Raw genomic sequence first — 14,438 nt, 5'->3', positions numbered from 1 at the left:
CAACAAGATATGAAGTCGTTTCTAGATCTGTTTTTATAGAACCTGCATTTGTCTGTTCCTCCCACATGTTCAATGGACTTTGTAAACTAAAGTATACATAGTCCACTATCCTCGGCCACTAATATTAACCTTTCATCTTTTGGTTTAAATGTACCCCTCCTCAACCATTCCTGCATCGGATCCTAATTGACATGAGGTTGTTCCAGGAGTTTTCTGTACTTGCAACTATATTTATGTCTTTCCCACATTTCTTGCCTTCTCATCTGTTATCAGTATGATATTATCTATGTTATGAATTCACAGGTAGAAGCTGTGATAGCCAACATGTGTGCAGATGGTTGTGGCTGGACAAAATGCTGATGTGTAGACCTGTAAGATACCTCAAGATGTCTGGCAGACTACAGAAGTACACTAGTGTCGGTCTCACTCATGGGTAGGGACCATCCCTCAATAGCAGCATATGTATGGCTGAAGACAGTGGGCCACCTTAGGAAGTATTAGTTGATTGCACATCATTCCCTTTGTAGCAGAAGAGAGGAGTTGACTGTAACTGCAAGCCTCAGAATTGCTGCATCTGTGACTGAAATAGCAACATTGAAGCTGTAAATTGCTTCCTTGGTGGACTTACCCATCACAGGCCAACAACACTAGGAGTATTTGATGCCAACAGACTTCAAAGTTGGCCCCTGATTTGTGGATGGCATTGGGGAGTAATCAGCAGATATGCAGGGGTAGGATGACCCAGGAACAGTCAGTTACTAAACAGTCTTTATTTGAGATGGTAGCTGCCTTATATGATCTTTATTGTGATGCCCAGTTACATGAAAATGTGGAAATTAAATATCATGATGTTTATAATGAAGACTGTGGCAGCACTCAATGCTGCAGTGAGCACCAGCCCCCACAGAGTTGCCGGTGCCATCATATCTGCCCAGAGTAGTCCCTCAACAGCCATGTCTAGAGCTGTCAGAAATCATTCCTTTCCTTGCCATAGGCAGCAACAGTACCTCACCAGTGAACATCATTCATGAAATGTAACAGCACACCAACCCTACCACAAAAGGTCATGGGCAGTGCACTCTGTTACCAGCACTGCAGGATGAGGTTGCAGATTAGAATGCTTCCATGCCACTGTAATCCATGAGGCTTTACCCCCTATTGGCAGCAAAGTAACACCAGAAAATGCTTGCACAGGGACTTGCTGTCATTGTCACAAGAGGATGTGACCACTGACACCATCTACACTTCTAGTTATCTCATCACAACATCTTACCACAGTGACATGTCCTACACTCATTATCTGTCTTGTGTTGCTTTGTTCTGTGGTCCCTCTGACTCTCTTGACCTTGGTTCCACTCCATTTTCTACTCCCAGTTTGTGTTAACAGTCTTGTACTGTGTCCACTTGTACCATATGCAAATGATGATAACTGTGACCCATATTACATTCCATTCCAAGTGGTATTCAGCTAATGTCTGATGCACTGTGAAAACAGCGCATGCTTGACCATCAAATCCTGACAGGAATACTACATGCAATATGTTTGCTGTTTATCCCCATACATGTCATGGCCCATAGTTGTTAACTAGGTATTGCCATCTTGCCATAACTGCCACATACTGCACCAATGTCTGCAGAGGGGATCTCACCTTCCATACTGCATTCTGATGATGATGATAATCACTGGCCTCACCTGCTACTGCTGCTGTTGGATGGTGTAATGCAGCCACATTATTGGGATGTTGATCCTGCCTCCTTAATGTCATATTGTGAAGCATGGCGTAGACCACAAGTACCTTTTGTAGTTGTGTCAGGTAAATACTGCAGAAACCCCCTGATGTATCCAGGTATCAAAACTCTGCCTTCAGTAGCATAGGCACATTTACTGTGATGTTTTGTTTCTGGATATTTGCAGTATGGAAATTCATCTCAGAAGCAGTTTCATGGTTGAGCAAGGGGTCATAAGCCAGAGTTCAAGGAGGTAGCCAGCATCACCTGCAAAACACAACATATTTTTTTTTTTTTGTGGAGGGGTTGTTAACTTCATGAGTAGTGCTTGTATGTGTATTCTGCAAATTGTATTAACAGTATGACCCTTTGGGAAATCACCATACTTGAAATGAACACAAAGGTCTGACATACGCCAAATGTGAGAAACATGTGAACAGCCAAGATGACACAAGTACATGTATGCCCATGTAAACACACACACACACACACACACACACACACACACACACACACACACACACACACACACACACACACACACACACACACACTTTTTGTTTTGCCTGTCATTGCTCCTTTGTCTGTCGATCATCAGCACCCTCACAACCAATCAGCCCATTTATTACCCATCAAAGGGGCAAGGGTTAACTTGAGGGGACCTTCTTTCAGACAACTGTCAGGGATGATTCTATATTTTCCCATGATTCCCTGTCCCTCATTGCACCCAGTGAAGCACTGGGGAGAGGCATGTGCAGTGGGCTGCAGTATACGGTGACTTCTTACAGCTGCAAGGGATGTGGCCTCTCAAGCAGCCCTGACCAAACCCCAGCTTTGACCCTCCCTCTAAAGTACAAGTGGTGGGGTCCTCTGTCTCAGTTAAGGAAATTGAATCTCCTAATGTGTCTCTGAATGTGACCAACCCTCCCTATTCCCTGCAAGGAAGGTGAGCTGGCCATTTCCATTCACCCTCCCTGCCTGACTCCTTCAGTGTCAGGGTCACTAGCTGAATACCAGTCACGTGGTTCACAAGTCAGAGCTACATTCCTTTGCAGCATGAAGCCAGGCTACACACACACACACACACACACACTCTTGAAGTGATCCCCTTTTCAGCACACACTACCTTGTAGTTGATGGAATGATGGCCTTTCCGATTGATGTTCCTCTGGGACTGTAGGTAAGAGGAAGCCTTTATAGTCACACAAATGCATTCTATGGCAGCAGTACCTCAGGAAAGTAGACAATATTGTAAAGGCCGCACACAAAGTGCTGGCTATCTCCTGTTCAGTTCTGGAAAGCCATATATGCTCCTTAACATGTAGAAACATAATAACAAGGAACTTGTTGAATATCTGTGAAGCAAAAGCCTGGAAAATACCTAGTGTTTCCCCTTGTTAATCAGTGAATGTTCCCTGTAGCTAGAGTATTAAGAGCTATATACATACCTTGTTATCCGTTATGTAGGAAGACCACACTTTCCCCAAGATTCCTCACGTGAGTGAAATATGTTGGCCAAGGTGCAGATCATACTTCAGCCCACTCTAGATATTGTTTGTGGTAATCTTTCAGGGCATGGTAGGTCAGATGCTGCTGGTAATGCTTATTAGCCTTAGATCTGTAGGGATGCAAAACTCAGTCAGCCCAGCTTGTGGTAAGGCCAAAAAAATGGTGCTCCCCACAAACTACTGCACGTTCAGCATGTATGCCAGCTGTGACTCTGATACTGTTCTGCATGCTTTTCTGTTATGTCACTATGTGCAGTCAGAATGTGACCCTTGTGATGACATCTGTGAATTTTGACATTTTTTATTTGGTTCATTTGAATGTCATTTAGTTGTGTGCTTTTTCCAGCATGTTATCAATTTCATCCATCTTTTCACTTGTGCGTGTACTGCACTTGCAATCTGTCGTGTTGCTGCACAACTAGGATCAGTGAATCGCAAACACCCTGTAGATTGCAGAGAGCCATGCAAAAGGCCCTTGCATACTGTTCAGTTTTCATATGAATTCCAGCAATACTATAGATTTCTATATTGATAAGTCCCTGAAGAAACTTAATATAGTAACAAGAGGAAAATGGGTACACTAACTTCTTTTTAACTGTTAATATGTTTTTACTTTACTGAAATAGTTTAAATACAAACTTACTTTTGTGGCATTTTTGCTTTATTCACATGTTAACTTGTATGTAATGCATTGCATTATACAGGTTTTATTTTGGATATACAGACATACATCATAGTATTAATTTTCTGCAAGTTACTTTATATAAAAGAGGCAATTAACTGTAAATTAGACTACATATATATGAATTGAACAAGAGGTGCAGTAAGTAGGTTATTTTGTGAATTGTTCTTCCTTACATTTACATCATCATATCATTCTTAGGATTATTGCAAGGCTGACATGCAAAGCTGTAGGCACAAGACAACAGAGTTTGAAAATACATCATTTAATAGAAAAATCCAACCCTGAGGGTTATCAAGGCTGATAATTACAGAATGTGGAACTCTGGTAGTTTAAAAATATGACTTTTGACCTTATAAAATATTAATAATTAAGTATGTCCATTAAAAGTACCATTTGTTATAGCAGTTTAAGAACAGTAGTTACAGTAACTCAACATATGTTTTTCTATTTTGCATTCAGGTCATTATTTTTCATTGTAGTAAAAGTCTAAGAACAATATGTAAAGCTTTATAACTGCAAGCAACAGTTCTTCCTGCTTAGATACATTTAGGACAGATTTTTCTTTATGGAATACTACATATAGCTTTACTATATACCATTTCTTAAGGGTATTTTCATAGGTTCATAGGTTGATACTAGGCTATCTGCCCTAGGGCATTTGTAAGCCTAGCCAGAGTGTGTTTGGCTTTCACCACCCTTTTAGATTAGTTGACTGTGCCTCTGTATAGTAGGTCACAGAAGATAGCCCTTTTAAGGTTAGTTTACTGTGCCTCTGTGTAGTAGGGACACAGAAGAGATCCCAGGGGTAAACCTACGATCTCCCATCCACTCGTCAAGATTTCTCTTGAAGAGGGTCATTGAGGGGCTCTGCCTAACATGGATTGGGATTTTGTTCCAGAGTGAGGGGAGCCTCTGGGATATGAATCTGTCCCTCCAGCATGCCCTATTTATTTCTGTGCTGAGGTTTAAGTCCCTGGAGCATGTAGCTCTAAGGGATTTGGATTTCCTGAGGTGGAGCATGTCCATTAATTCTGGTTTGGACATGGCTTTATACGTCAGGCACAGATCGCCTCTGAGTAGGCGGTAAGCAACTGAGTAGAGCTGGAGTTTCTTTAGTCTAACTGCGTAGGGCATCTGTTTGAGTCCCTTGATCCTCTTGGTGAGGTACTTTTGGGGTCTTTCCAGTTGCTGCAGGTGTCAGGTAAGGTACATCCCAAATGGGGCATTGTATTCAATTATGGGCCTGATGAGTGATGAGTAGAGGGCACAATGACCTCTCTTGATCTAGATGTGAACCCTTTCGTGATAAGGTGGGCTATATAGAAGGTCTTTCTAACCACTTTGGCAACGTGATTGTCAAAGGAGAGATTGCTATCTACTTGGGTCCCCAAATCCCTAATTACTTCTTCCGTACTTAATAGATTACCACCTATGTGGTAATTTGTGGGCACTTTGTTTTTCCCAAAGGGGATGACTATGCACTTTTTGGCATTTAGCTTTAGGCCATGGCTCTGGCACCAGTTATCCGTCTCTGTGAAACGCTTTTGGAGGATGCTTGTGTCAGTCGGCGAGTCGATTATGGCACCCAGTTTGCAGTCATCTGCGAACTTGGTCAGCCATAGTCCTCCCTTGTTAGCCTGTACCTCAGAGAAATATATACTGAACAAGAGAGGTCCCAGGAATGAGCCTTGTGTGACGCCACTTGTAACTGGTTTAGAGTCTGACATGGCACCTGCAATTCTGACCATGTGGGTTCTATCCCTGAGCCAGTTTGCAACCCATCTTGTGACATAGGGGTTGATATTTAAGCTGGTGAGCTTATTTATGATGCCCAAGTGGGGTATTGTGTCAAAGGCTTTTGCAAAGTCCAGGTAGGCTGTGTGGACTACCTTCCCTTCATCTATGGCCTTGGTGACTGTTTCAAAGAAGTCAACCAGGTTCAAGAGGCAAGATCTGCCCTTAACAAAGCCGAATTGGGTAGGATCCAGTGTTTGGAGGTTCCCAATGTCTTTGTTTATGAGTTCCATGATGATACTCTCCATAGCTTTGCAGACCAGGCTAGTAAGGCTTATAGGGCGATAGTTTCCGGGGTCCGTTGTGGCACCACCTTTGTGGAGTGGGACCACTGTTGCTGTACGCCATTCCTTGGGTACATATCCTGTAGTAAGGCTAAGATTGAACCGTGACTTTATGTGAGGGTTCAGTTCTTCTTGGAGCTCATATAAGATGCAGCCTGGGACACCGTCTGGTCCCATTGATGCTGTGTTTTTTGCTTTGGAGAGGGCAGCTCTCACCTGTGCATCTGTGATGTCAGGGAGGCTACACTCTGTTGGGATAGACATTTGCTCTTTTGGGGGGGGGAGAAATTTGCACTGAACCTGTCTGCCAGGATGTTGGCAATGTCTGTGGGTTCAGTGTATTTTTTGTCATTTTGCACTAACTCAGAGCATATCTGGGAGTTGCCACCCAGGTTCCTGACATAACTAAAGAAGGCCTTGTGATTATCTTTAGCGTCTTGTGCAATTTTTCTTTCGAAGCTGGCCTTAGATAATTTTATGAGGGATCATAGTTTCTTGCTAGTACAGATCAGAGATGCCTTCCCTTTTTGGGATTTTGCTCTATCATGTAATAGCTTCCTCCTTCTGTTGTATAGCTTATTTATGGCTGGGGTCCACCAGACAGGTCTCCTGCCTTTGGAGGAGTGAGTCTTGGTTTTATTTGGGATAGCACGATCCATGCATTCCTGTAGGTGTCCATAGAATGCATTTGTAAAGGATTCTGCGGTTTGGGCCATATTTTCCACTGGCCCTGGGGCTTTGAAGGATTCCACCTCGGTTTTGAGAAGTGTGAAGTTTGCTTTTGAGAAGTTCTTCACTGTGGTTTCCTTGACTGGCGGTGGGGACGGGATATGGATGTCCAGTGAAATTAATTTATGGTCAGATCTTACCAATGAGGGGTATACCTCTGGTATGGAACATAGAGTCCCCATGTTGGTGATGATCAGGTCCAATATGTTTTCCCCTCTTGTGGGAGTGGTGACCAGTTGTTCCATAGCATTTGAGTTTATAAATTCTAGGAAGCGTTGGGCGAGGGTGTTGGGGCTTGAGTAGTGCTCCCAGTTTATGTTTCGGTAGTTGAAGTCACCCAATATGATGGTGTTTGGAGAGACCTTCATATTCTCCAGTGTTCTCAGGAAAGCTGAGTGGGGTTCCTGAGTTTGGGAGGGTGGTCTGTAGCAGGCCACAAACTGAAAGGCAGTTTTGCCCACTGTTAGTTGCACATGGATAGTCTCCGATGCTTCGTGCAGTGCCACTAACCTGGAGGTGTGGGTATCTTTGATGAATATGGATACTCCCCCTCCTTTTGTGGTTCGGTCTGAGTTTTGGGGCCGAAAAGCATGGTATGAGGTATAACCTGGTAGTGGTAGGGTGCTCTCGGGAGCCTTGAACCAGGTTTCTGTTACTGCACAGATATCGATATTCTCCATACTGAGGAGAGCGTGCATCTTGAGGTTTAGACTTCTGGCGTTGAGCAGCATTACCCTTAGTTTCTTTTTCCTTGTGTTGTCTATGGAGGTGGGTTTGTCTTTTGAGCCTTGCCTAAAAAAGGCACTATGGGGGTGGCAAGAGCCTTAGTCAGTATTCGAAAGAATTTTGCTCTGTAAGGCTAGGATTTGAACCAGAATCTCTTGTCAACAGGTGTAGTACACATACACCACTGAGGCTTTTCTGTTCAGTGTATTTCCCCTAGGCTAATAGGTGGCATCAGTCCCCAAGTATGATCTGCAAGTTTTAGTAAGTAAAACAATTTTGTTTAATAGTGTTATCAGTGGTAATTGTTAATTGAACAGAATAAATGCAGAAGGTAATTCTGCCACTTCCATTCTGCAGAAATTATGGAACATCTGGAAAAGAGTTTTGAATAACATTACACAACAGGACTTTATAGAAAAAAAAACATTCAAAATTATTACCACTGAAGATGTTAGACGGTATTTTATTAAACATTCATACAAATGATAAAGCTGACATTTTGAAAGCATTTTTTTTCTGTATGATTTCTTTCTTCTCAGTATCACTTGTACAGCAGTTAGTAAAACACATCGGTATGCAAAGTGTGTGTCTGGCTTATCATGTAGCAGTTCACTGAAATCCTAGATGACTTACTCTGTTTTGCATTTTTGGAGCTAATATCTATTTTATTTATAGTGTAGAATAACACTGGTGTTCTTAGATGCCAAAAGTTCGATTTTACATGCATTAAAGCTGACATGTCCGTATTAGGAAGCATTTGGTATGAATTCATCAAGCAGAGTTTATAGCTGTTATGAATGCCTACAAGCGTTCTTTCCAAGTTTTTAACAGTTGGACCTGTGTATCTCATTTTAGGAGCTGATATCCGAAATGCCAAGTTACAGGATGCTGGGCTTATTTTGGCAGAAACTCTCCGGAAATTCTTGTTTGATGTAGATGTCGATGATGGCTTGAGTGCAGTTGGTTACACTAAAGGAGATATTCCTGCATTAGTCAAAGGAACACTGCCCCAGGTAAAAGTGTTTGTTTGCTGGCAGGGAGAAGAAAAAAATCTTTCTTATTGGCAAACTCCAAATTAGTTAGCAAAGTGTTTCAGTCTTGTTATTGTCCCAAAGATCAACATTTTTAAATATGATTGTTTCAGTTTGTAGGACGAGATCAGTGTGTTTCACCCCGACATTTTTTAAACCATACAGAGCACTGACATCTGTGCAAACAGTTAACACTATATCCTTTGGTATTACTGAAAGTACAGACTCCATGTGACTTTTACTTATCATTCCCTTTTTGAAATGTGGCTAGTGAAGCCTGACAGATGTCTTTTGAAAAAGAAAAACAATGTAATTCTACCCCAACAATGAACTGTTTATGTGCAGTTAAACTGCCAGTCTGTGGAATCAGTTTTACACAAATGTAGCACAGTGTTCAAGCTTATGGACGTCAGAGGGGGGCCACACCACACTTTCATGTCTTAGACAACTGCTTGCTAAAGTGTGTACATAGTGTGTTAGTGTGTATGTAGCTGTCAGTGCATGTTTTAAATTATCCAGCTTAGTGTTTTCTCTTTTGGTCTCCATTTATTCTTTCTGAAAATCTACATCCCTTAGTACATTTCTCTCACAGAGTTGAGTTTTAATCTAGGTGATATCTTTGTATCTGTATTTTTAACATTTGCCTCCTCTAACCCATTTGGTAATTCAGTCTGCAAGCTACTAATTGTAATGTCCACTAATTATCACAACTAACCTAAAAACTTTAACCCAAAATTTGTAAAACAAGTTTGCTCACCCTTTTCATCTACAATCTCCCCATCATGTTTGGCAGAACAGCATGCAAATGGAAAGCTGTTAATGGTTTTCCAATGCTTAAAACTATTAAACTCAGTCAAACCACTTCTGTCCTTTATCTGTTCTATAGGCCTTAGCTAAAATCATCGAAAAACATATTTTACAAACAAAACAAAACTTATATCACATACTTTTGTTTTACACCCTCTCTAGCACTTAACATAGCCTCCAACCCATATTTAATACCTGCAGAGCTCTAAACCGTGCAACTGACTATTTTTTTTCTGAAAAATGACTTCTAACAGGTTGTTCTTTTTTTGCAGTGATAATGGATGTTCATCGTGTTACCCTGCTGCAGTCATCACACTTGGGTTATCCTGCCGCCAGGAGGTCCCGCAGTCGGCCTGAATTCCAAAGTCTTGGCCCGGCGTCGGTTGCTGTCGCTTCTTCCCTGACGTCAGTGCGCCAGGGGTATATTAGAGGCATCCGACGCCATTTTCTCCAGTCTTTCTTGCCGCGCGGTGCCCGAAGCAGAAGCAGTTCGCAAGTGCCAGTCGGCCGACACCTGAGATATTCTAGTCGAATTTCAGTCCGAAGTCTTCAAAGCTAAGTACCCCGTTGGGGAACCTTTTCTTGCCTCAGTCCGATGTCAGAAAAAGTTAACAATTGCATTTCTTGTGGGAAGCAAATACACCTCATAAGGACTTTCATTCTTATTGTATACCTTGCCTAGGCCCAGACTACGACATCACTGGTTGTCGGTTTTGTGCTAGGTTTAATAAGCGAACTATAAAGCGACGCTTTGATTTCGCACACTACTTCAGTAGGAAATTTAATTACACTATGCTGTCGGAGCAACCGACTACCGGCGTGCATAAAAAATGCAAAGATAAAGACAGGCAGCCTAGATCCAAGCCAGACTCCGAGGCCTCGGCTGGGCTGGTCGCCGGTTCTCCGGTTTTCAGTGAGGCGCCTACGCAGCCCCTGGCGACCGCAGAATTGGAACCCCAGACCACTTCAGATTCTCAAGCAGAGAGTTCTAGGCCGACGCAGCCATTTTCTTTAGGCCCTACCGACGACATTGCAGAAGGAGAAGCCAGTGCTGTGGAAACACCTTCGGTTTCAGAAGGTGTCTTCAGACCGACTACTCTCACCATAAAATCTTATGCTAAGCTTAAGACTCCTCTAAAACCAAAAAAGACTGCACATCAGTCTCCAGTTCAAGGCCCCATGCCTAAGAAACAGATGCTTAAAATGGCTGAAGATTTGATTTCTTTAATCAGGGGTTCCCAACCCTCCCCCACCAACAAAAGGCCTAGACAAGAGGAGGATTATGCCTCCTCTGATCAAGTGTCTATTTCCTCAGGTTCCTCTGAGGAACAGGATTACTCCTTTCCCCCTTATGAAGATTCTGATGCTGAAGATTCCATTCCCTCAGCTTCTCCCCCTGAAGATTATTCCTTTGGGGAAACCTTACATACCATGAGGGAACATTTCCACTGGGAGGGTCAGGACTACTCCGATTCAAAGAAAAGGCTCCGAGAGTTTCTTTTACTCCCCCAGCACAGACCACTTGCTATCCCTCCAGTTTTAGACATTGTGGATGATGTTTACTTAGAATCTAGTCTAAATCCAGATTCTCTGCCTCCTGCTCCAGCCAAACCAGATAGATATTATAGAGTGCCTGACTCACACAAACTCCTTTACAAAGGCCCTGTTGCTGAACAAGAGACAATCTCCCAGGGTCCCAAAGGGGCTAAGGCTTCTATGGCTAAAAATCCTGTACCCTCTGAAAGGGACTCCAGAGCACTAGATAAGTGGGGGAAGAAGGTTTACACCTCAGCTACTCTAGCTATGAGAGCACTAAATTGTCAGTTTCACATGCTTAAATACCAGCAATTCCTAATGTCTCAAATAAAACAAAAGATGAGCACGCACCCTCAACAGTCTGAATTCAAGGAAATGCAGGATCTGTTGCATGCAGCTGAACAGGTGGGCAAACATACTTTACAATGTGGATTTGATTCCTTGGAAGCTTCCTGTAGAGCACTGTTACTAGGTCTGTTATACGTAGGCATGCTTGGTTAAAGGAACAAACTCTGCCTGATCATGTTAAAGCAAAGTTACTTGATGCACCCTTACAGCAGGATGTCTTATTTGGGGTTAAAGCAGAAGAGGTTTTAAAGAAAATGGAGGATAAGGCAAAATCTATGCAAACGGTCAAAGATTTCTTACAGATACAACCCCCATGCTTCAGCAGAAATTGGCCAACAAAAAATTGGTCCTTTCCAGCTTCTGACAGACCACAGAGGGGTAAATACAGGCGCCCAAGGGGCAGAGGACAAGCACAAATCCCTTACAAACCTCGCCAATGGGGCACTGCAACACAGAAGGGAGGAGAAGACCGGTCCCAAACTACTAGAAGGCAAACACAATGACTTAAACCTCAAACTGCCGAGCAAAACTCTCTTGGCAGCTCCCTTGGGAGGAAAATTAGCATTTTTTACATTCAACTGGCACATCGTCACAAAGGACAAATGGGTCCTAGACATTATCTCACAAGGATACAGATTCTATTTCCACACCTTGCCAAGGATAAAAGGAATGCCAAACCTGCCACAAAATCAATGGGCAGAGGCACAAAAGTAAATTACAGCTCTCATGGACATGAGAGCCATTCAACTGGTACCTACACAGGAGCAAGGCCAAGGATTTTACTCAAGGCTCTTTCTAGTCCCCAGAAAGGACAATGCTTGGAGACCCATTCTGGACCTTTCAATTCTAAACACCTTCTTGCAAGTACCCAAATTCAAGATACTAACACTACAGCAGCTTGTTCCCATGTTGGGCAAGAAAGCTTGGCTAGTAACGTTGGACCTAAAGGAGGCATACCTGCATGTCCCTATCAGACAAAATTGCAGAAGATACCTCCATTTCATTGCAGGTTCAACCCATTATCAATTCTCTGCACTGCCCTTTGGCTTATCTACTGCGCCCAGGGTCTTCACAAAATGCCTGGCACCAGTAATTGCATACTGCAGACAAAGAGGAATTCAAATATACCCATACCTGGACAACTGCCTCATCCAAGCAGAAAGCAAGGACATTCTCTTACAACATCTGGCTTTTGTAAAACACCTTCTAAGTTGCCTAGGGTACACAGTAAACGAAAGGAAATCAAAACTAGTGCCCTCACAAAATATGACATTCCTGGGTGCCAGCTTGAATACAATGGCCCAGATGGCTTATCTGACGCCAGGCAAACAACTACAACTAACTCAATACTTCAAAACAATGGCAACAAAGACCCAACTCCCTGCAAGAAAAATTCTGCAGGCCTTGGGCTTCATGGCATCTTGCACACTACTAATACCATTTGCAAAACTGCATATGAGGAAATTACAATGGTACCTGAAAAGCGTATGGACTCAACACAGCCACAGCTTGGAAACAATGATACCTCTCATTCCCTGCCTTCAACAGGAGTTTCTATGGTGGTCACAGGCATGTCACCTCAACAAAGGTCAGCCTTTCACCTTACCCCCAGCCAGGCAAACTATGACTACAGATGCATCGGACTATGCCTGGGGAGCACACATGGCAGGACAAGTTCAAGGCATATGGACTGCAGATCAAAGGAATCTGCACATCAATCAAAAAGAAATGCTAGCTGTACAGAATGCCCTGACAGCCTTCAAGGACCTCTTACATCCAGGACAGCTTATAATAAGGACAGACAACACCACAGTAATGTGGTACATAAACAAACAAGGGGGTACACACTCCTACCCTCTATGCAGGCAAGCAATGACCTTGTGGAACACAGCACTGGCTTACCAAGTTCAATTACAAGCTCAATTCCTGCCAGGAAAAAAGAACACATTGGCAGACGACCTAAGCAGAAACATCATGGATCCCCACGAGTGGAAACTGGATCCACAAGTATTTGCAATGATAACTCAAAAATGTGGGCGCCCAGACATAGACCTGTTTGCCAACCCCCAAAACTATCAGCTATCAAAATTTTGCACAAGGACATTTCACCATCAAGCTTGGAAAGTGGGCGCACTCTCATTCAGTTGGAAAATGCTGACAGTATATGCCTTTCCTCCATTGCCCCTTCTCACAGAGGTGCTTCTGAAAGTCAGGAAGGAGAGACCCTGAATGATACTCATTGCCCCAGACTGGCCACGCCAGCACTGGTACCCACTATTAAGGAACATGGCCCAGGGCCCACCATGGATTTTACCACAAATTCCTCATCTGCTCACACAGCAAGGCAGTCAGATTCTACACAGCCAGCTCAAAACCTTAAATTTGGCTGCATGGCAAATCACCTAAGCAACCAGCCAGCTCCTCTTTCACAAGCTGTTATGGATGTTATTCTGGAGGCCAGGAGGCCCAGCACCAGGAAAGCCTACTCAGACAAATGGAAAAAATTTTGCGCCTGGAACCAAGCTAAAGGCCAAAATACCCTTCAGCCGGACATACCTCAGATTCTACAATATTTAACTGAGATGTTACACAAAGGACTTTCTTTTCATCTGTTAAAATCCACGCCTCAGCTATTTCAGCTCACTACAACACGGATCCTCCCTTATTTTCACATCCACTTCTAAGGCAGTATCTCAGGGGGGCCAAAAACATTTGGCCTCCCAGGAGAGCACCAACACCAACTTGGGACCTCAGTTTTGTTCTGGAAAAACTTACGCTACCACCTTTTGAGCCAGCTTTCTCAGCTGACTTAAAGTTTATATCATGGAAGACTGCCCTGCTTCTAGCAATTACTTCGGCCAGAAGAGTCTCAGAGCTACAGGCACTAATGGCAGTAGAGCCTTTCCTCATTTTTCATCAAGACAGAGTTTCTCTACGAACTAACACCTCTTTATGCCAAAGGTGGTATCCATTGTGGCTCTAAATCAAACCATCCATTTACCCACCTTCTTTCCAAATCCACAGAACAAAGGAGAAAGACTCCTGCATTCCTTGGACATTCACAGGCAACTACGTTACTACTTGGATAAATCTACGGTTTTCAGAAAATCTGACCAGCTTTTTGTATCCTATGCTACAGCATCAGAAGGAAAGGCTATCTCAAAACAGACCATTTCCAAATGGATAGGACATTGCATACGTTTTTGTTACACCCATCATGGAAAACCAGTTCCTGCTAGCATAAGGCCCCACTCTACCAGGG

At 43.2% G+C, this 14,438-nt stretch overlaps 1 protein-coding gene across 1 annotated transcript in view; it reads left to right on the top strand.

Annotated features, from left to right (window-relative positions):
* Positions 1-14,438, top strand: part of ADHFE1 (alcohol dehydrogenase iron containing 1) — a 1,104,832-nt gene that overhangs the window by 921,215 nt on the left and 169,179 nt on the right. Inside the window, exon 16 of the mRNA XM_044067374.1 lies at positions 8,286-8,467. Coding sequence (XP_043923309.1) covers positions 8,286-8,467 — 182 coding nt within the window. The remainder of the gene's footprint in view (positions 1-8,285; positions 8,468-14,438) is intronic.

Source organism: Protopterus annectens, chromosome 3.part1 (genome assembly GCF_019279795.1).
Source record: "Protopterus annectens isolate FY-2018-M chromosome 3.part1, PAN1.0, whole genome shotgun sequence".
NCBI lineage: Eukaryota > Metazoa > Chordata > Ceratodontiformes > Protopteridae > Protopterus > Protopterus annectens.
This window is presented reverse-complemented; position numbering and strand designations above follow the sequence as displayed.